Source organism: Aethalodelphis obliquidens, unplaced genomic scaffold (genome assembly GCF_003676395.1).
Source record: "Aethalodelphis obliquidens isolate GAN/ISIS:26980383/991018 unplaced genomic scaffold, ASM367639v1 scaffold18, whole genome shotgun sequence".
NCBI classification, from domain to species: Eukaryota; Metazoa; Chordata; class Mammalia; order Artiodactyla; family Delphinidae; genus Aethalodelphis; species Aethalodelphis obliquidens.
The window spans coordinates 11,794,259-11,813,571 of record NW_020837962.1 but is presented as its reverse complement, the minus strand read 5'-3'; the positions used below and the strand labels follow the sequence as shown (position 1 = coordinate 11,813,571).

At 58.0% G+C, this 19,313-nt stretch overlaps 1 protein-coding gene across 10 annotated transcripts in view; it reads right to left on the bottom strand.

Annotated features, from left to right (window-relative positions):
• The window catches only part of PKD1 (polycystin 1, transient receptor potential channel interacting), a 47,421-nt gene extending 32,281 nt beyond the window's left edge, over nt 1–15,140 (bottom strand). For 6 of the 10 annotated variants that reach the window (XR_003435120.1, XM_027117808.1, XM_027117809.1 and 3 more), the window contains exon 1: nt 14,699–14,913. Coding sequence is in view for 9 of the 10 variants with exons in the window: in XM_027117808.1 (XP_026973609.1) it covers nt 14,699–14,913 (215 nt within the window). In the remaining variant the exon portion in view is untranslated. Of the gene's footprint in view, nt 1–14,698 lie in introns of all 10 variants that reach the window. The other 4 variants (XM_027117803.1, XM_027117805.1, XM_027117811.1 and 1 more) reach the window with 2 other exon arrangements.
• Nucleotides 15,141–19,313: the final 4,173 nt, after the last annotated feature.

The following is a 19,313-nucleotide window of genomic DNA, read 5'->3' as shown; positions in this document are numbered from 1 at the left end:
CCAGGTCTGCCCTTCCCTGGCCTGTCAATGCCTCCTCCAGGCCTATCTGTCTTCAGGTCCTGTCAACCCAGCTCCTAAAACATTCAGACTCCCCCACCCTACCCGAGCCACAGCTTGGTCCAGATCCCCATCCCTGGGCACCCGCCCAGACTTCACAGTCCCTCTAATCCGAGCTCCCGTGGCAGCCTGAGGGGTATCCTGAAGCCCAGCTCCATCAGCCACCCTCTGGAATGGGTTTTGCTCTCTCCAGCTGCCCCACATACAACAAGAACTTAATAAGAACTGGCTGGTGTGAAGACAAGGCCCTCCTGGAAGCCAGGGGCCTGAGTGCCAGTCCAGACCCCAAGACCATGCCCAGGGGTGGTGCTGGGATGCCTGGTATGATACCTCTGCCTGGCTCACAATGTCCAGGACCACTTCTGGAATGAGGCTCAGGAAATGGCCCCCACCCCAGCCCCTGACCACTGCTCCTTCCTGGGGACCTGCTATCCACATGGGGCCTCATGGCCACCTATACCCAAATACTGGCTGGGGGCCAGTTCTCAGTCAGGCTGCTCACGTGATCCTGGCTTCCAACACAGCCAGGTGGCCACCTGGGGGACTTCTGGAGGGGTACCACCTGCCTGCAGGTGATACGAGGGAAGCCAGGCCCAAAGGGGCTCCTGTCCCCCTCTGGCCCCCACCAAGGGAGTGAGGAAAGGGGGACTGGACGCACTCAGCTAACCCCTGGGAGCCTGGTCTCTCCCTCTGCATAGGGGGCAGCCATCGGGAGACTTGGCACTGAGTGGACGGCATGTGGACATGACATGCTCAGCCGATGCTGGCTGCAGCCTGCCTGGGGAGGCAGCAGGCCACAGGCAGCCTCCAAATCATAAGGCCTCAGGCAGGAGGGTACAGGCAGTAGGTGGGCAAAGGTGGGCAAGACCAAAGTTCTCCCCTGAATCGGGGGCTTCCTCAAGAAGGGCTGTGAGTAGAACCTCGGGCACAGTCAAAAGAGCTACATAGCTGCAAGGGGCAGGGTCCTCCCAGCAGCGGGACCTCTGAGACTGGACAGGGGTCCCACAGGGTCAGGGCTGGGGCTGCAGCTCCTGCTGGGACCACATGGGGACGGAGGCTTCAGCCCAGAGGACCTGCAGCCCCATTGCTGCTCTGACCAGTGGCCTGACTGTGCAGGCTGGGGGGACACCTGATTTGGCAAAGGCTCTATCCCGGCAACAAGCGCAAAACGGCAGTGTGGGTGCCACCCAGTAACGCCGCATGCCCTGAGAGTTCAACTGCTTTGGGCACCAGCACAGCCACATGCACGCCCCGAGGCACAGACGTCTTTCCCCTCACCCATGAGATGTGACAGGAGCTGGTGAGCAGGTGTGGCTCACACCCCCGCTTAGCCACAGAGGCAGGAGAAACGCAGCTGCAAGATGCAGTCCCCCCGCTCCCCGTGACTGTTCAAACTCTAAAGAAAGCGCTGGAGGGGTGCACGGTAATAACCCCACTCCTGAGAGCAGGCAGGCCCCTCCATTTCCCACACTTTCATTCTGCTCTTCAAGCAGGAGAAAGTCGGTGCAGGAGGGGACAGACAGGATGCCCAGCAGGACCTAGAGCGGGGGCTTCAGAGGGGAGCAGACGGCGATGGGCTGGGCAAGGGGGGCCAGCAGCCACACCAACCGGGGAGGTCAAGGCAAGGCCTCCTCCACTCCAAGAAGCGGCACGGTCCACTGACAGTGGGCTCAAGGCTGGAGCTCCACCCGACTCACCCGAGCCAGGGGTCCCAGACAACCCCACTGAACAGCTGGGTTTCCCATCTGGATACTGGCGGGTGTGTGCGCGCGCACGCAGGTCCCTTCCCCCAAAGGCTGCGTGACAGGGAGCCCATGCCCAGAGCATGGGTCCCAGGAACTCCAGAAGCAGAGACGCCCTTGGGGGCCAGGGGACATAGTGACAGGACCCTCTGGCAGGGTCACCTCTGCCCCTCACAATGGAGCCTAGCTTCCCCCTTCCATCTGGCGGTGCCACTGGGTAAGCCAAGCTGGGCGCTCACAAGCAAGCCAAGAGCAGTGGGGGAGGCAGCAGTCGGCCTTCCTCCGGGGTGCTCCGTGCCCTCCACAGCAGCCCCGCCCAACCCCGGCCGGCCGATCCAGCGCACAGACTGGGAGACCAGGCCCAGCAGGATATAGGAGACACAGGATTTGCGTGTGTCATGGGAGCTGCAGCCGCCCAGGCCTAAGGGAGCCCATGGCACCTGCGCATCACTGTGTTAAGCCACTGAAGTTCGCTCAAAGCCTTTAGTCTGTTGCTGAGGAGTGAGCACGATGCCAATGCACGGCCGCAGAGCCCTGGATTCTTAATGGTTGGCGAAGATTCCACATACAAATTCTTTGAGTTTATCCTCACTGATCCGTTCCATAAAGCTACAAGAAGAAATCCTGACACCCAGCGGATCACCAAAGCACGGTGAGGCTCTCGCGGTGCAGCCTGGAGAAGGCATAACGCTCTCCAGCACTGCTGTTACTGCTAACGGAAGCAATGCTTGTAAAACTCCTACCTAATAAACAATTTGGGACAGTCTCATCTGCTTTAAAAAAAAAAAAAGAGACACACACATGGTGTCTCCCAGTACAGGCCAAGGCCCTCTACCACTGCACATGAGCATGTGTGCCCAGAGGTGGGCTGCTGGGGCATCCACACCATCCCCGCGGTGGGTTGAGGCAGGCCAGGAGACCAGGGAAAGGCAGACAGACTCCACCCAATGTCAAGTACAACGCACCAAGTGGGGACGGCTGTGCCATGAGAAATTTCAGTGAGACTCAAGCAGGGGCTCCTCTGAGGCTAAAGGGAGGACAGCTGTGGAATCCGTGCCTCTGAGAAGTAGAGCTGCAGGGGCCCAGAAGCAAAAGCCCTAGGCAGTCAGATGATCCAGAGACGGGGACTGGGGGACAGTGGGACACAAGGGTGAGTGCAAGCATGAGACACCCACCAGGGGCACCAGGGACAGCTCCCCAGCCAGGGCCTCAAGCAGAAGAGGAAAGAAGGAAAATCCCTACAATGTTTTTCCACATCCCATTTTCTGGAAAATCCATCATTAGCGGCAGCTGCGGGGAGCCATCTGCGGTGCCAGAAAAACCAGCGCAGGAGGAGGGAGCCGGGTCTACCTCAGTGTCCCAGCCAACGCCCACCCTGGCAGGACACCATCATCCCTGGCCTTACTGGCCCATGGCTCTTGGCCATCCTGGGCCCAGCTAAGTCTTCTATCCAGCTTGGCCTGGCCCAGCTGCCCCCGGGAGGCTTTTCCCCCGACTGACGAAGACAGCCTCACCCCGTCATGAGTGCTGGCCACATGCTCCCCATGCTCCCAGCTCCAGGGAGCCCCTTCTCCCCAGGACTCACCTGGGTCTGGTCAGGGCCCACAGTGCAGAGAAAGACCCTGCCCGGCAAAGCTCCTGCAGCCTGAAGGCAGAACCAGGACAAAAGCCAGGTGCATCACCACAGGCCAGGGCTGCCTCGGAGCATCCGTAAGGGGCGTGCCACGGGTAACAGTGTGGTGGGGGTGCAGAGAGGACACTGGAGGAGGGCCTCTGGAGGCAGACACTGGTGGAGTCCTCACCTGGCCTCAAGGCCCTGAACAGCCACTTTTCCACATCTCCATCTGCTTTTTTATAAAAATAAATTTATCTTTGGCTGTGTTGGGTCTTTGTTGCTGCGCGTGGGCTTTCTCTAGTTGCGGTGAGTGGGGCTACTCTTTGTTGCAGCGCGCAGGCTTCCCATCGTGGTGGCTTCTCTTATTGCAGAGCACGGGCTCTAGGCGCACAGGCTTCAGTAGTTGTGGCAGATGAGCTCAGTAGTGGTGGCTCGCAGGCTCAATAGTTGTGGCACACGGGCTTAGCTGCTCCACAGCATGTGGGATCTTCCCGGACCAGGGATCAAACCCGTGTCCCCTGCATTAGCAGGTGGATTCTTTTTTTTTTATAAATTTATTTTTTTAAATTTATTTATTTTTGTCTGCGTTGGGTCTTCATTGCTGTGCACGGGCTTTCTCTAGTTGCAGCGAGCGGGGGTTACTCCTTGTTTCGGTGCACGGGCATCTCACTGCGGTGGCTTCTCCTGTTGCGGAGCACGGGCTCTAGGCACGCTGCCTTCAGTAGTTGTGGCTCACGGGCTCTAGAGCGCAGGCTCAATAGTTGTGGCACACGGGCTTAGTTGCTCTGCAGCATGTGGGATCTTCCCGGACCAGGGCTTCCCGGACCAATCCCCTGCATTGGCAGGCAGATTCTTAACCTCTGCGCCACCAGGGAAGTCCCTCCATCTGCTTTTGCCGTCACTGTTCTGGGGGAATGCCAAGGCTGCTGTGGGCCAGCCCCATCCCACCCCCAGCCCCTCGGGTTTCCACTGCACCCCCCCGTGACATCATCATAGTCACTGACGCCCTGCCCCCCACTCAGGTTCTCTCTGTCTTACAAAGCGGGGCGGTGGGGAACACAGCAAGCCCAGGGAGCCACCTAAAGGAGCGCAAGGAGCCCAGCAGAGCTGGCAGAAGCAGCAGAGGCTGGCTAAGCACCACAGCAGCCAGCCCCCACTAGGAAGAGAGCCAGCACCCAAGAGGTCCTAGGCCAAGCAGGGTCCACCCTCTGGCCATGTGGACCCTCCCAGACCCCTCCAAGGCCCAAGCCAGCAACTTCCAGGGACCCCAAGTCTGGAGGGGTCAGGCCAGCTCAGGGGGAGGGGTGACCTGGGGACCACACACACCACCTGGGGACAGGCACACACCCACAACAGCACAAGACACGTGTCACCTCCCTGGGCACCAGGGACCAGGCTAGCCCACAGCACTGGATGGAGATGGGGGCTTTCTCATACCTGGCTCGTCCCCTCCTGTTCCCCCTCCTGACCCGAGACAGTTAAGTGTGTTGGGGGAGGAGTGAAGACCCCTGTTCTACCCCCACACCTGGACCTTCCTTCTCCTCTTCCCACAGTGCCCAGCTGTCACTGGAGAGCCCAGTCTGCCCCCAGCACTGGGCTGCCCCAACTCCCCCTGCCTTCCAAATCAGACATCCAGCCTCCCGGGGGAGTGTGTCCTTCTGGCTCCGATCTTTCCTATTCCGAGCAGGAGCTGGGGGTGGGGGAGAACCCCTGCTTCCACCACCAAGCTGGAGGTGTCCAGCGGAAGGTGCTGAGGGGCCCCCATCCTGTGGACAATGGTGGCTCCCCCTGACCTCCCCACACAGGGCTCAGCCCCTGCTCACATCCTAGTTCTCGCAGAGGGGCAGGGAAGGGTGTCTCAGGGCCCAACAGGGAGAGATGGGGAAGGGGCTGTTAGATAAAGCCGAGTGGGAAGAGGTGTGTGAGGTGGAGGCCAAGGAGAGGTCGTTTTTGAGCCCTGGGTGGCTCCAAGTGCAGTGCCTCCTAGAGCTGAGGAAACGGAGGCTGCAGATAAGCCAGGACCCTGCCCTGCAGCCCCAAGCAGCCTCAGTCTCCTTCTCTGTCAAGGCGGGGGAGTGGCCAGGGTGCCTGCTCCCCAGTCCAGATGCCAGGCGGGGTCTGGGGGCCAGCCGGAGCCCCCAAGGAAACATCTGCACATTCCAGACGCATGTGGTCAGCAGTGGAGGCGAGCACCAGGCCCCAGCCCAGCACCCCACCCGGCGCTGGCCGCCACGCTGGAAACAGGGCTTGGGGGGGAATGGGCTCCGGAGAGGCCGCCTGCAGATGTTACGTAACCACTCTGCCCGAGCCAGCAGCTGCCTCCTCCCTCTGGCAGGACAGGACAGAGCTGCGGCAGAAGGCCCCCCACTCCCCATCCGAGGCCTAGGGCTCCTGCTTCCCGCTCTCGCTGGGCTTCCAGAAATGCAGCCTCAGCTGCCCTGTCCTCTCCATGGAGGCCCCAGGGCTCCAGGGAAACAGGCTTCCCTCAGCCCAGCTACGGGGGACCCCCAACACATCCCCTCAGGAGCCAGGTTGAGGCAGAAGGGATGAGAGGCCACAGGCTGGTCCCGGTGCCCTGGGACCCCACAGGCTGGTCCACACCCCACCCACATGCTCGGCTCCCAGTGCCCCCACTCGACGCCGCGGTAACGGCTCCTTTTGGCAGTGGGACGGGGTGGGTCAGTTTGAGTCTAGTAACCTCACTCTGTCTTCATTCCCTTCTATTTATGGTGAGAGAGGCTGGCTTCCAGGGGCGGAAATGATGATGTTTAAATTAATGAATTCAAGTTTTGGAGAGAGAGCCGATCTGAAGAAAAACATGCGGAGAGGGTGAGCTGCAGGGGTGGGCAGGGGGCAGGCTCTTGGCGCAAGGGCATGGAGGGGCCAGCCCGAGCCACCCACCCCCATCTGGCGCCAAACTAGGGCCCAGAAGGGGGGTCTGGACCTCAAAGACAGGGAAAGGCCTGCGAGAGCCCCCTGGCGCCTTGTCCCAGGGCGTCGGAATAGGAGGTGGCCTATGTTTCCCTGAGCATGTTATGGGCTCCCTCACCGGGCGTGGCCATCCCACGACTGAACCATCACCAGGATGAGACACAGGCGTCTGGTGTGGTGACATCCCCTGCCCAGGAAACCCCTGTAACTACAGGCCAGGACAAGGAAGGGAGCCCCGAAGAGGGGCCTTCCCAGATCAGCCTACAAAGAGGCAGCCACCGTCAGGGCATTAATAAGACTGGGGGCAGGGGGTGGCGAAGGGCTAAGAGGGGACCCTCCCAGGAGAGGGCCCAGCTTGCCCCTCCACCTGCAGCTGGGGATTTGGGGCCACTCTTCAGGGCAAGGGGAGGAAAAGGACCAGTACCCATGGACACTGGCGCCCATGTGCTGCCTTCAGCTGGGATGTCCCTCTGCACTCTGGCCCGTCACAGTCAGCCAGGGCAGGGGCTGCGCCGACCCCTTCTACAGATGGAAACGCTGAGGCTCCAGGAGGCTGCCCTCCTCACCCTGTGGTCGCTCCCAAGAGTCCGAACAGTGAGGGACAAAGGTAGCTGGGGCTCTCCCCATCCTGGCCTGGGAGCCGGCACATGGCCTCCAGAATTCCAGGGGCAGAAGCATCATCCAGCGTGGCCAGCAATCCCGTCACCCAGTCAGCCGCTGGGCACGGCCACTGGGCTATAGGGCTCAGTTTAGAGGTGCAGGATCTGGAGGCCCCGGGTGCTTTTAGCCTTGCCCAGAGCACTGGCCCTCATTCCTCGCCTCAGCCAAAAGGCAAGGCTGGCTTCTGCCCCGCCTCAGGACAGAGCCCTTTCCAGGGCAGCCCCATAGGATCCAAGAGTGGACTCCAGGCCTGCTAGAACTGGGGACACACTTTGCCAGGCCTGGGCCCATGGGCACCTCAGAGGGAGAAAGAGCCCTGCCCACTGTGGTCCCCAAACGTAGCCCCCTCCCTGGCATGGGCGGCTGGGTACCACTGGGCCCTTCGGCAGAGACAGCTGCCAAGCCATAAAGAACGAGGTGTTCCAGGAAGAAAGGACGTGAGCCGCATTTTCCAGCTGCGATTGCCCGACAGCGAGACTGCAGGCACGTGGCCTGGCCGGCCAGCACGGAGGGTGAGCCCCAGTGCACCCATCCCAGGCGGCGGCCGCCACCCCAGACAGCGCGGCCGGAGCAGGGTGTTTTCATTCCAGCACTCGGTGGGCTGGGCCCGGCTGGGTTCCCGTTGTGGCGCTGGCCACCGCAGAGTGTTCCGGAAAGGAAAATGTGTGTCTCATCCAAAATGGCTTCCTCACTTGAAACCAAACCCCAGCCGGGGTCCCCCTCGGGAGCCAGGGTCCCCACACACCCACCTACATGGCACAGGCCCCCCAGGTGGGGGGCGAAGGTGGCGGCACCGCCACCCGGCCAGCTGTCACAAGATGGCAGAGCAGCCGGAGAGGAGCCCGAACCTAACCTCTGAGGCAGAAGCCACAGGACGGGCCTGCAGAGATCTGGGAAAGGGAGACCGAGTCTGCGCACGCTGGGCACACCTGACCCGAAAGCGCCTGCACCAGTCAGCTCCTCAAGGGACAACTCGAGGGCTGCAGTGAGCGGGGCAGCCACGGGGAGCACTGAGCAGCTCGAGTGTGCGCAGATTCCAATGGTGCCTCATCAGCTCAGGGCACAGAACAAGGTGTACACGAGAGCTCACAGTGCGGTTTATGCCTCATAACTTCACCATGTTACACATCCATACATGAAGGCATCGAACACACAAATGCATAAAACAGATAAAAACACAAGAGAAACATGCGAGGCATGATACATCCCAACAGCCACCTGGCTTTGCATTGAAGTCACCTCTGAGGCCAGACCAGAGGAGGCAGGAAGGCTTCTGAACATGGGGCCTCCTGGACTGGGTGCCAAGGGGTGTGTAGGAGCCTGCCTGCCCAAGGCTAATCTGTGCGTTTCCCATCTGCTGCGGCATTTGGTCTGAGCAACACAGTCACGGGCACATGTGCACCAGCTCAGGGGCACCTCCCCTCAGGCTTTTTGTCTGCTCTGTGGCAGGGCAGGTCCTAGGGGCCCAACTCCTGCCAATGCTTGGGTATAAGGTAATGGGCTCTGAGAACACAGAGAAGGGACAGGGGGGCCACTCTGACAACAGTTATGATTATCGTGGCCACCATCAACTGAGTCCCGTGGGTGCACCATACACCCTCACCTCTGACGCCCCACAACCACATAAGGTTCATCCACTCATGGTACCCATTTTGCAGGTGAGGCAACTGAAACTCAGAGAGGCCGAGTGACTCAGCCAAGGTCATACAGGAAGCGGAGGAGCTGGGATGTGAACCAGGTCTGACCCAGAGCCTAAGTCCCCTACTCCTGTGTTCCTTGCCTCCCTCCTGGAACCAAATAGAAAGTCAGTGGGAGGACCAGAGCAGGGACAGCCAAGGGAATTTCAAGGAGGGAGCTGGTGGGAAGGGCTGGGGAGGGCAGGCCCAGGCAAGCAGCTGGGGCCTGAGTCCAGAGCCCACCTGGTCCCATTCAAACATAACCCAGCCCCACTCAGGGATGCCCCCACCGCCACCTCTGTCTGCTGACGAAGCAGGTCACTGGTGCTGTACCCCAGGCCCCCGAATGCAGTTCCAGGGATATGTCCCAGAGCGTGCTGATGAAATCACCTCTCTGCCACAACCTACCAGCCACGTGACCCTAGGAAGTGACTCAACCTCTGGGAGCCTCAGTTTCCTGGTCTGTAAAATGGAACCAAGTGTGGTTCTGACCCAACTGCATTGGGGCAACACATCACAAGAAAAGGGCTCAGCAGAGAGTCCCCACTCATGGCAACCGTGGAGAAGACAAGGCGGTTGCAGAAGTGGGGTGCACCCCTGGGATATTTTCTTCAGAGATTTGTTTTATAATTCACATACTATAAAGCTCACCCTTCTAAAGTTTACAATTCAGTGGTTTTTAGTATATTCTCAAGGTTGTGCAACCACCACCACCATCTAATTCCAGAACATTTTCATCCCCCAAAACAGAAACCCCACAATGCTTGGCCACCATCCCCCACCCCCATCCCCCATCCCAGCTGTAGACACTAGTCTGCTTGTGCCTACATGGATTGGCCTGTTCTGGACATTTTTTATCAGTGCAATCATGCAACATGTGGCTTTTTGTGTCTGGCTTCCTTCACTGAACATGTTTTCAAGGCTCATCCACCCTGTAGCATGTATCAGTACTTCATTCTTTTTCATGGCTGAATAATATTTCATGAACAGACCACATTCTGTGTATCTATTCATCTCTTGATAGACACTTGAGTTGTTTCCACCTTACAGGTACTATGAATAATGCTGCTACAGGCACTTGTGTACAAGTTTTTGTGTGGACGTAGGTTTCGTGTCTCTTGGGTGTACATACACCTGAGAGGAGAATGGCTGGGCCCTATGCTAACTCTATGCTTAGCTTAATCTTCTGAGGAGCTGCCATACTGTTTTCCAAAATGCTGCCCCATCCTACATCCCCACCAGCCGTGCACGAGGATTCCAATTTCCCCACGTTCTCACCAACACTCCTTAATGTCTGTCTTTTGGTGACAGCCATCCCAGTGGGTATGAAATGGTATCTCACTGTAATTTTGATTTGTGTTTCCCTGAAAGCTAGACACTGAGCATCTCTTCATGTGCTTATTGGTCATTTGTGTATCTCCTTTGGAGATTGATCTGTTCAGATCCTTTGCCCATTTTTTTAGCATTGAGTCATAAAGGTTTTTATGTATTCTAGCTACAAGTCCTTCATCAGATAGATGGTTTGCATGTTTTCCCCACCCTGCAGTCGTTTTGCAGGTGTGTTCACCCTCCTGGATGGTGGCTGTCCTCACTGCTCCCAGCTACTGCCTGGCTCCTGAGGGTTACTGGCACTGGAAATGCTCTGGTGTTGGTCCCTTCGTGTCCCCAGGTGTCACAGATGAAGCTGAAGCCTTCCCATTCACCTGCCTGACCTGCCAGGGGACCTTACAGAAGGCAGTGTGTGCCCTCTTGTCCACAGTTCAGACAAATCTGCAGTCTGTGTCTTACCACAAAACTAATGTTACATGTGCACTTAGTCTGCATTTCCAAGTGCCAGCTATCATATGCAGCTCAGGTAATGTGAGGGTGAGACCAGCTGAGTACGCAGGACACCCAGGGCCTCCTGAAACCCACTGTCTCCACGCCCCAGCTAGTGTTCTTTCTAGAAGATGCCAATCATGACGCTTCTCTCCTGGGTCCCTCAATGCTGCCCCCCTGCTCTCTCGATAGAGGCCCCACCTCCCGCCCCTCCATCACCTGGCACCTCTGAGACTCTACCAGGCTGTCCCCTCTATCTGGGTCACTCTCTCCCAGCCCCTGCATGACTCCTGCGTGAGCACTGAGTCTTGGCTTCAATGTCACCTACACTGGGGATCCTTCCAGGGAGCCCCTCCAAAACGGCCTCCTCCTTATCATCTGTCTTTTGGTTTAACACTAGCTCTGCTGTCATAAAAGCCTCAGAGACGTGGGCCTTGAAGACCCCTGGCACAGGGCCAGGAACACAGCAGCCAGGCCCTCCCTCTGGTGAGGGCCCAGAGACAGGGCCCTCCGCTGCCCCGCCAGCCCTCAAGGCAGCCACGTGCATGACACCTGCAATCTAACACGTTACACACACGCCAGGCCCACGCCAAGCCCAGGGGTCTACTCCCTGATGTCCATCTTCCCTCACACCCATGTCCTGTGCAGGCCCCGGGGGCTGAGTCGCCCAGAGATTCCCCTATTATTTAGGGGCACAGGTGAGGAAGGGCGAGGCCCTGGGTGCCCCCAGCCAATGGAAGACCCTAAGGCCCCAATATTTTAATCAGCAAACCAAGTGCCTATTGAGTCCCTGCTCTGAGCCTAGTCCTAGACCCAAACATTCACAAGACAGTACGAGGCCCACTTTGGGCCCCTGGCCAAAATTAGCAGCTCACATCACCTGAAAAGCTGTCAGCCAAAAGCAACCACACCTGAAAATGACTGACAGCACCTGGAGCAGTGCTGTCACATCTAGAACTCTCTATGCCGTCCCGTCCAACATGGTAGCCCGCTGGCTCTGTGGCTCGAGCACTTGAAATGTGGTTCACCATACAACACAGCTCTGGACCCGACCATCAATGTACAGGAAGAACACCAAGGGCAGAGGGACACACAGAGACACAATCCAAAAGAAGGTGCCGTCGGAGCCGGTTTCTTCAATAAATCGCACAAGAGGAAACAGATGGAAGGAAAGCCTACACATCCACAGAGATTTAAAGGACATCAACTAACCGCACTGCCACTGCGTGGACCTTATTTGGGTCCTAATTCAATCTACTAAAAAAACTGAGACAACCACAAATTTGAACACACTGGACATGCAAAGTGATCAGGGTATTATGCACTGTTTTAGGTGTGATCGAGGTGTCACCATACATTCCAAAATGCTTACAGATCAAAAGTAGGATGGCTGGAATTTGCTTCCAAAATGGGTTGGGGTGGGGTGGAGGTGTGGAGGGGTAGGCCAGGCCACAGGGCAGTGGGTCCATGAGGTTCATCACACTATTCCTCCCACTTTTGTGTATGTTCAAACTCTCCAGGATAAAAGCTTTAAAAATAGGAGAGCAACAACATTTTACTGAGTAACGTCATCTTTTTCAGGCTGTCATCTCCCAGCAGCATCACTTAACCCAAGAAAGGCTGCAGTCTCAGACTCCTGGGCTATCCTGCATGCCGAGGCCCAGGGGCCCCGAATCCCCCACCAGCCAGCCCCTGTCCTCCCCCCCAAGTCTGGACACAGCTGTCCTGCCACACCTCAGGCTGGCCAAGGAGTCTCAAATGGAGGCGTGGCTGCGAGACACTGATGACAGAGACGCCAGGCCTGAGCCCGCTAGAGGAGGCTGCTGGTGACACCCAGGAGGCAGGGGTACTGGGGCCCCTGGACACGCACACCCTCACCCGGGAGGCTCCCTGGCATCTCTGAGCTCAGCCCTGCTCCCTGAGGAAGAGAAGCCTCACCCACCTCCTGCTCCCTGAGGAGGGGGTTTGCAGGGTGGACAGGCAGAATGGCTGGGGCAGCCCACAGAGCACAGATGGTGGCCTGAGGGACCGGGGTGAGGGGGCCTTAACTTTTGCACCCAAGGGCCCAGTTTACCATTTTGCACCCAGTCCTCTGGAAATCTCCCAGAGGCAGCTTCAGAGTGTCAACAAGAACATGAAGTCTCCTCTATTCCCCATCCCCCTCCTCCCAGAGTCCCATCATCACATGCTGCAGGGTCAGCAACCCTGGGAATCCTGCTGGCTCAGGCCAGGCCACCAGCTCCCTGGACCTCCAAAACCCAAGACCAGAGCCTAAGGGGACACATGCAAGGCAACAGGCTCAGGCTCCGTTGCTATGCCTGGGAGCCTGCACCCTGCTGCGGGCCCCTGGCCAAGCTACCAGTGCCGTTTATTTCCTGGACAGCTCCTGGACGCCAAAACGCCGCCAGGTGATGAGGAAGCGGGAATAACCAGCAGGAGCTGGGGCCTGACCCCCCAGCAGCTCTCAGCCCACGAGAAATGTATGTAACCTTACTCACAGCATTGAGAAACAAGGAGTGGCGTGGATCCAAAACGACTGTGTGGGCACTGGCTCCAGGCCAGAAGCCCACCTCCACAGAGACAGCCGTGATGGCAAACACTTAAGCTGGCAGGGAGCAAGATGACAGCGTGGCCCCATGGCTCCCAGCCGCTGCCCCTGGAGAACCTGGTTGCCCCCAGCCCCCAGCCCCAACCCCCAGCAAAGCCCCAAGGAGGACCCATCCAGGAAAAGCACCCACCCCTGCCCCACCCGCCAACATCCAAACTCGTCTGAACACTGACCATGAGGGTCCTCCTCATAAAAGGTGGCCACACACTGGAGTCACCCAGGGAACATTACAAAACCAAATCCCAGGTTTAATAAGCCTGGGGATGTTAAACCCCCACCAAGGGATTCCAGCATGCAGCCAGGGAGTGATGGAGTCCTGGCTTAGGTGTCTGCAAGTACCCAAACGGGGCCGGAGGGATGTGGATAAGCAGGCCCTGAGCCTGTCCCCATCTCTGGGGACAACCATCTGAAAATCTCATTCCCCTGAATCCCTTTCAATCCAACCCTCAGCTCCTCACAGTCAAACCCTGCCTCTGCCATGTACTGGCTGTTACTTGCTACTTGTGCTTGGACAAATCACATCACCATCACCTCTGGGCTGTTTTCTCATCTGTAAAATGGGCATCTTCACTGTACCTCACCTCAGAGGGTTAGGATGAGGGTTATGTGTGACAGTTCACAACCAGAGCTTGGCACAGGCCCGGGCTGGAGGCAAGCTCTCCATAAAGACTGCCTGTTATTATTTCTGCCAAAATGCAAACCTGACAATTGCTTTTCAGCGTTTTAAACCCCTTCATGGGCATGCTACCCCCCTACTGTTCCCAGGATAACATCAGAACGCTAAACTGCACAAATGAGGCCCTTCATGACGCCAGCCCACCACCCATCCTGCTCCCACTCCCTCACACTACCCCTTCCCCCCACAGCTGCCACACTGGAGGTGTACCCCTACACCCACGTTCGACCAAGTCCAGCCTCCAGTCCTTTGCACACATGGTTCTCTCCTCCCTTCCCCTAAACCCACCTTCCTACCCCTCAAATAACAGGCCAATTCTTACACATCCATCAAATTCTTGTCCACCCCCTCCGGAGAGCCTTCCCTGTCATCCCAGATAGAGCTCTCCACCTCCTAGCTTCCTACTCCTGGGCTCCCAAGTGCTGGGTATGCCCCCAGGCCAAGCTGCATCCTATTAAGCTCTAATTAGAGTTTAAGTGTTTTTCAGAGACCTTCCCGCCCCGCCTCCGCACGATGCTACAGGCCCCCAGTCAGCTGGCGTTAGCGGAGCCCCACCGGGTTGTGCGATGTCTCTGCCTGCACAGAATCCGGTATTTTCCTATTTCCCTCTGGCTGAGGCCAGGCGGGCTGAGAGCCGGCCCCGGTCCCAGGTTTTCCTTATTTAGTCGGGCCGACCTCACTGCGCTGGAGCCTCGCCCTGGGAGAGGCCTGGCCCGCACTCCGTTTCCCCTTCTAGAGGCCGGGGACGCGCCCACGCCCTGTGAGGCCCGCCAGGCCGGCGGCCTGCCCGGCCGGCCTCTCCCCGAAGGGTGCAGGCGCCCCGCGCCCCGCCGGGCCCCGGCAGCCGCCAGTCCTTGCGCCCGCCGGGCGCCATGGCAACCGCCCGGCCCGCGTTGCGGGCGGCGGGTTACTCACAGCGCTGTGGCGTCCGCGGGGATGCGCAGCGCGGGCCCGAGCGTCCGCAGTCCGCGGCCGGAGCAGTTGACGCGGCAGGCGGCGCCGGGCGCCGGGCCGCAGAGGCAGGGGGGCGCGCACGGTCCGCAGCCGCGCCCGGGGACCCCCGCCAGCGCCCCGAGCCACAGGCCCAGGCCCAAGGCGAGCGCCAGGCGGGCGGGCGCGGCGGGCGGCATCGTCAGGGCAGTGCAAGCATGGCCCCGGCCCGGTCCCGAGGCCCCGAGCCCGCCCGGCCTCGGAGGCCTCGGCTCAGGGTGGGCCCGCGCACGGCATGGCTGGGCGCGGGAGGGGGATCTGGCGGCGGCGCGGCCGCGGCCTGTCTGCCTGCGCGACGCCCGCTCGGCACTCCGGCCCGGTTCTGAGTCCACAGCCGTCCGCTCGCGCGCTGGCGCTGCAGTGCGGGCCGGCCGCCGGCTCCTCCTCCTCCCGGCGCGGCGCGGGGCGGGGCTCCCTTAGGCACCGCCCCCTGCTCCGCCCTGTTGGGCGCGGCGAGGGGCGAGCGCCAGGGCGGGTCGCCCCAAGGCTCCGCCCTTCGCTCTGCAGCTTGGGGGCCTGTGGGGCGGGGCTAGATAGGCGGGGCGCCTGGAGCTCCTCCCTTCGCACAAGCAGTGGGCCGGGCCTCGGGCTCTGCTCCCCAGGGAGCGCCGGTCTGGGTCTCCGCTCTTCCCCCTCCCCACCGCGTGCGCCCCTCCCAGAACTCACTCAGCGCCCGAGCAGTCACAACACTGAAAACACCAGCCGGGACCTCCGAGCGCCCGTTACGCGCGCTCATCCACTCCCAGCGCCTCTGTCCCTCTCCGCCACCGCGGTTTCCAGAACGCCTGGCACACAGTAGGCACTCAATAAATGCGCATCGCCTCCTCTCGTGGAGTTACCAGGGCGCCGGCGAGGAGTGGCGGCTAGCTCTCGCTGTCACGGTGGTGACGCCCAAGTTGGGCCTCACCTGGGCGGTGAAGTTCAGCCTCCCGGCCTCCCGCCGGCCGCTGGGCATAGGCTGCGCTCTGCGAGCCAGGAAGCCCACGTCCTCCCGCTCCGGCCGCAGTTTGCCCGCTCTTTCTGTTCACGGCGCAATGTACTCTGTGCTGTGACTCTGCCAAGGGAGATTTTGTTTCTCTGTGTGCGCAGGATTTGATTACGAAACTAACGCAGGTGGTGGGAAGAATCCAAGCCGAACAACATGTATGAACCCTGAAAACATGCTAGAAGCTAGACAAAAAGGACCACATATTATATGATTCCCTTTATTTAAAAATGTCCAAAACAGGGGCTTCACTGGTGGCGCAGTGGTTGAGAGTCCGCCTGCCGATGCAGGGGACACGGGTTCGTGCGCCGGTCCGGGAAGATCCCACATGCCGCGGAGCTGCTGGGCCCGTGAGCTATGGCCGCTGAGCCTGCGCGTCCGGAGACTGTGCTCCGCAACGGGAGAGGCCACAACGGTGAGAGGCCCGCGTACCAAAAAAAAAAAAAAGTCCAAAACAGGCAAATCCATAAAGACAAGAAGTAGATTAGTGGCTCCTGGGGCTGGAGGGAGGGGGAATGGGTAGTGACTGCTAATGGGTGTGGGGTTCCTTTTGGGGATGATGAGAACCTTCTGGAATTAGATAGTGGTGATGACTGCACAGCCTTGTGCAGTGTACAGGCTAAATCACTGTGCAGTGTACTAAAATCACTGAATTGTGCTTCCTAAAAGGGTGAATTTTACGGTATGGGAATTATATCTCAACTTTTAAAATAATGAAGAAATAATAAAATTGTTTGACCATTGGGCCACGAGTGGATACCTGACCCACCCTGGTCAGATGAGTCCCTCCTCCAGAGCCTGGACAGAGTGGTCACAGGGAGGAGGTCCCCAGACCCCCATGTGAGCAAGGCCTCTGTACCACTGTCTGGAGACTTGGTGTCAGGCCTCATCCTGAGACTTCCCAGCTTCCTCTCTGTGCTCTGTCTCTGCTTAAGCTAGCTGGAAACCTCAACTAAACCCACAGGTGCTGGGCCCATGTCCTGCTGCCACTTGCTGGGGGAGTCCAGGCAGGACCACTGTGGGGCACACTGAAGCTCTGCTATTCACCTGGGCATGAAGCAGCACCCAGATGCCTGCCTTTCTCATCTGGGTAATGAGAATAGTAAACCTACGTTTTAGGGCTGGGGGAAAATCACAACAGCTCAGAGCCAGCTCCCAGGAAAGACCCAAAGAAGAAAAGGTCCCCAGCACAGGCACAGGCCAGGGATGAACAGGGAATAGCCTGCCATGTCTCACAGGTCAAACAACCCAGGAGCAGACAGAGGATCTCCAGCCTGTGGCCTGGGGTAGGGGAAGGGGATGGTCCTGCTCCAGCAGCTGTGGTCCATTCTCAAGACTCAGTTCTCACAACCCCCTTTGTCTCCAAATCAGTATCTTGGAGCAGTTTGGGGGAGTGACTTAAGTTAGACATGAGGAGGAACTTCCATCCTAACAGGGAGGGATTGTGAAATCTGCAAACCTTTTGGGACTCATGAACCTTTTTACACAGAATCACAGAGGGAGTGCTTGGGAACCCAGTTTGGAAACACTGGCATGGGGGCTAAGCCAAGGTGGGGTTGATGGGATGAGACAAGGGGAGGGGGAAGGAGCAGGAGGCCCAAGTGGGAAACAGTCTCAGGACTGGTTGTGGGAGAAGTGGGAGGAGGAGGAGGCTCAAATGATGCCCTGCCTGGAGGTTGGGAGCCAGAATGGGTGGAGAAACTGTTTGCTGGGGGAAAATGGGGGATGGGAGGATGTCCCAGGGAAGGAGAGATGTGGAGGGAAAGGTGAGGATGGGGTTCTGGACAGATGGTGCTGGGGCCACTTGAGAAGGTACCCAGAGCGTAGCTGGAAGTGGGGTGTGAAGCTGGAAGGGGGTTGGTGAGAGCACCTAGGACAGGTGGAAAAATCCAGAGGCAGGGAACCCCAACCTAGAGTTGGGGAGGAGGGAGACCTTAAGGGGAGTCTAAGTGAGACAGCCAGAGAAGTAGAAGGAAACTGAGGCACAGTGTATGGAAGTTGAGGGAACAGCTACAGGGGAGAAGTCAACAGGGGCTTGGGCTACAGGAACAGAGCAGGGCTGGGCAGGCGCAGCTGAGAGTCCCTCCCTGATCCCCCCACATACTGCACAGGCCCACATGTACCTCCACTTGGGGCTTCCAGAACTCTCTACAGCCTCACACCACCTGGACTTTCCCCATGTTCTTTCCTTTGCTTGGAATGCTTTTCCATCCCACCCCATGCAGACTCAGCTGAGGTGCCTCCTCCTCCAGGAAGCCTCCCCAGCCCCCATCTCATGCTCATTCACATCACACAGCCATTCAGGGGACACATTTTTGAGCTATCTACTGCAAACCAAACATTTGTCCCCCAGTTTGTCAATACCCCTACTGGACAGCACTCCTCAGGGTCAACCTGTGCCTCCACCCTGCCATGTTGCTGCACGAAACTGAAGGCATGGTGTTCACCAGTGACCTTTACTGAGGGCACGTTGAGTGGAGGGGCTGGTAGGAAGACATATGCCAGCAGGTTGGTAGTAAGTGAGGGGGTGTAGACATGGCTTGTTTCACTGTTTCTAGAAGATTAGACATGAAAGAAAAGAGTCAAGGGACAAGAGAGGGACACAGAGCAATGGCAAAAGTTTTTTATTTTTTTAAATATATTTTTAAAAATATTTTTATTTATGTATTTATTTGGCTGCGCCGGGTCTTAGCTGTGGCATGCGAACTCTTAGTTGCAGCATGTGGGAGCTAGTTCCCTGACCAGGGATTGAACCCAGAGCCCGCTGCATTGGGAGCGTGGAGTCTTAGCCACTGGACCACCAGGGAAGTCCCGAAAGTTTTTTAACATGGGAGAGACTTGAACCACTTTCCAGGCTAAGGGAAGAGTGTCAACAGAGAGGGAGAAGCAGACCACAGAGAAAGAAAAAGACTGTGTGCACAGGAAGTGAAAGGATTAGTGGTGAGAACTTCTTGAGAGATTGGAGGGAGGAAACCCACATCCTTCAATTCTACACCCATTCATTCATTGCCTTATTCCATTGTCTCTTCACAACTCTGGGAGGTGGATTCTATTATTATTCCCTCTATTAAATGAGGTAACTAAGGCACAGAGAGGTTAAGAAATTTGCCTGGTCACACAGCAGGTAAGTGAAAGGACAGAGATTACTTTCCAAACCCAAGCTTTTAGTTCCAGTCAATGACAAACTGATAAGATTCAAGGACTCAAGATGAGAGAAGGTAAACCCATAAGAGGCAGTGATGTAGGGGCTTCCCTGGTGGTCCAGTGGTTAAGAATCTGCCTTCCCATGCAAGGGACACAGGTTTGATCCCTGGTCAGGGAGCTAAGATCCCACATGCCGTGGGGCAACTAAGCCCACGCACCACAACTACTGAGCCCGCACTCTGCCACAACTACTGAAGCCCATATGCTCTAGGGCCTGTGTGCCGCAACTACTGAGCTTGTGTGCTACAACTACTGAAGCCCGCGCACCTAGAGCCTGTGCTCTGCAACAAGAGAAGCCACCAGTGCAGCCAAAAAAAAAAAAAAATTAATTATCTGGAAATCAAATTCTGT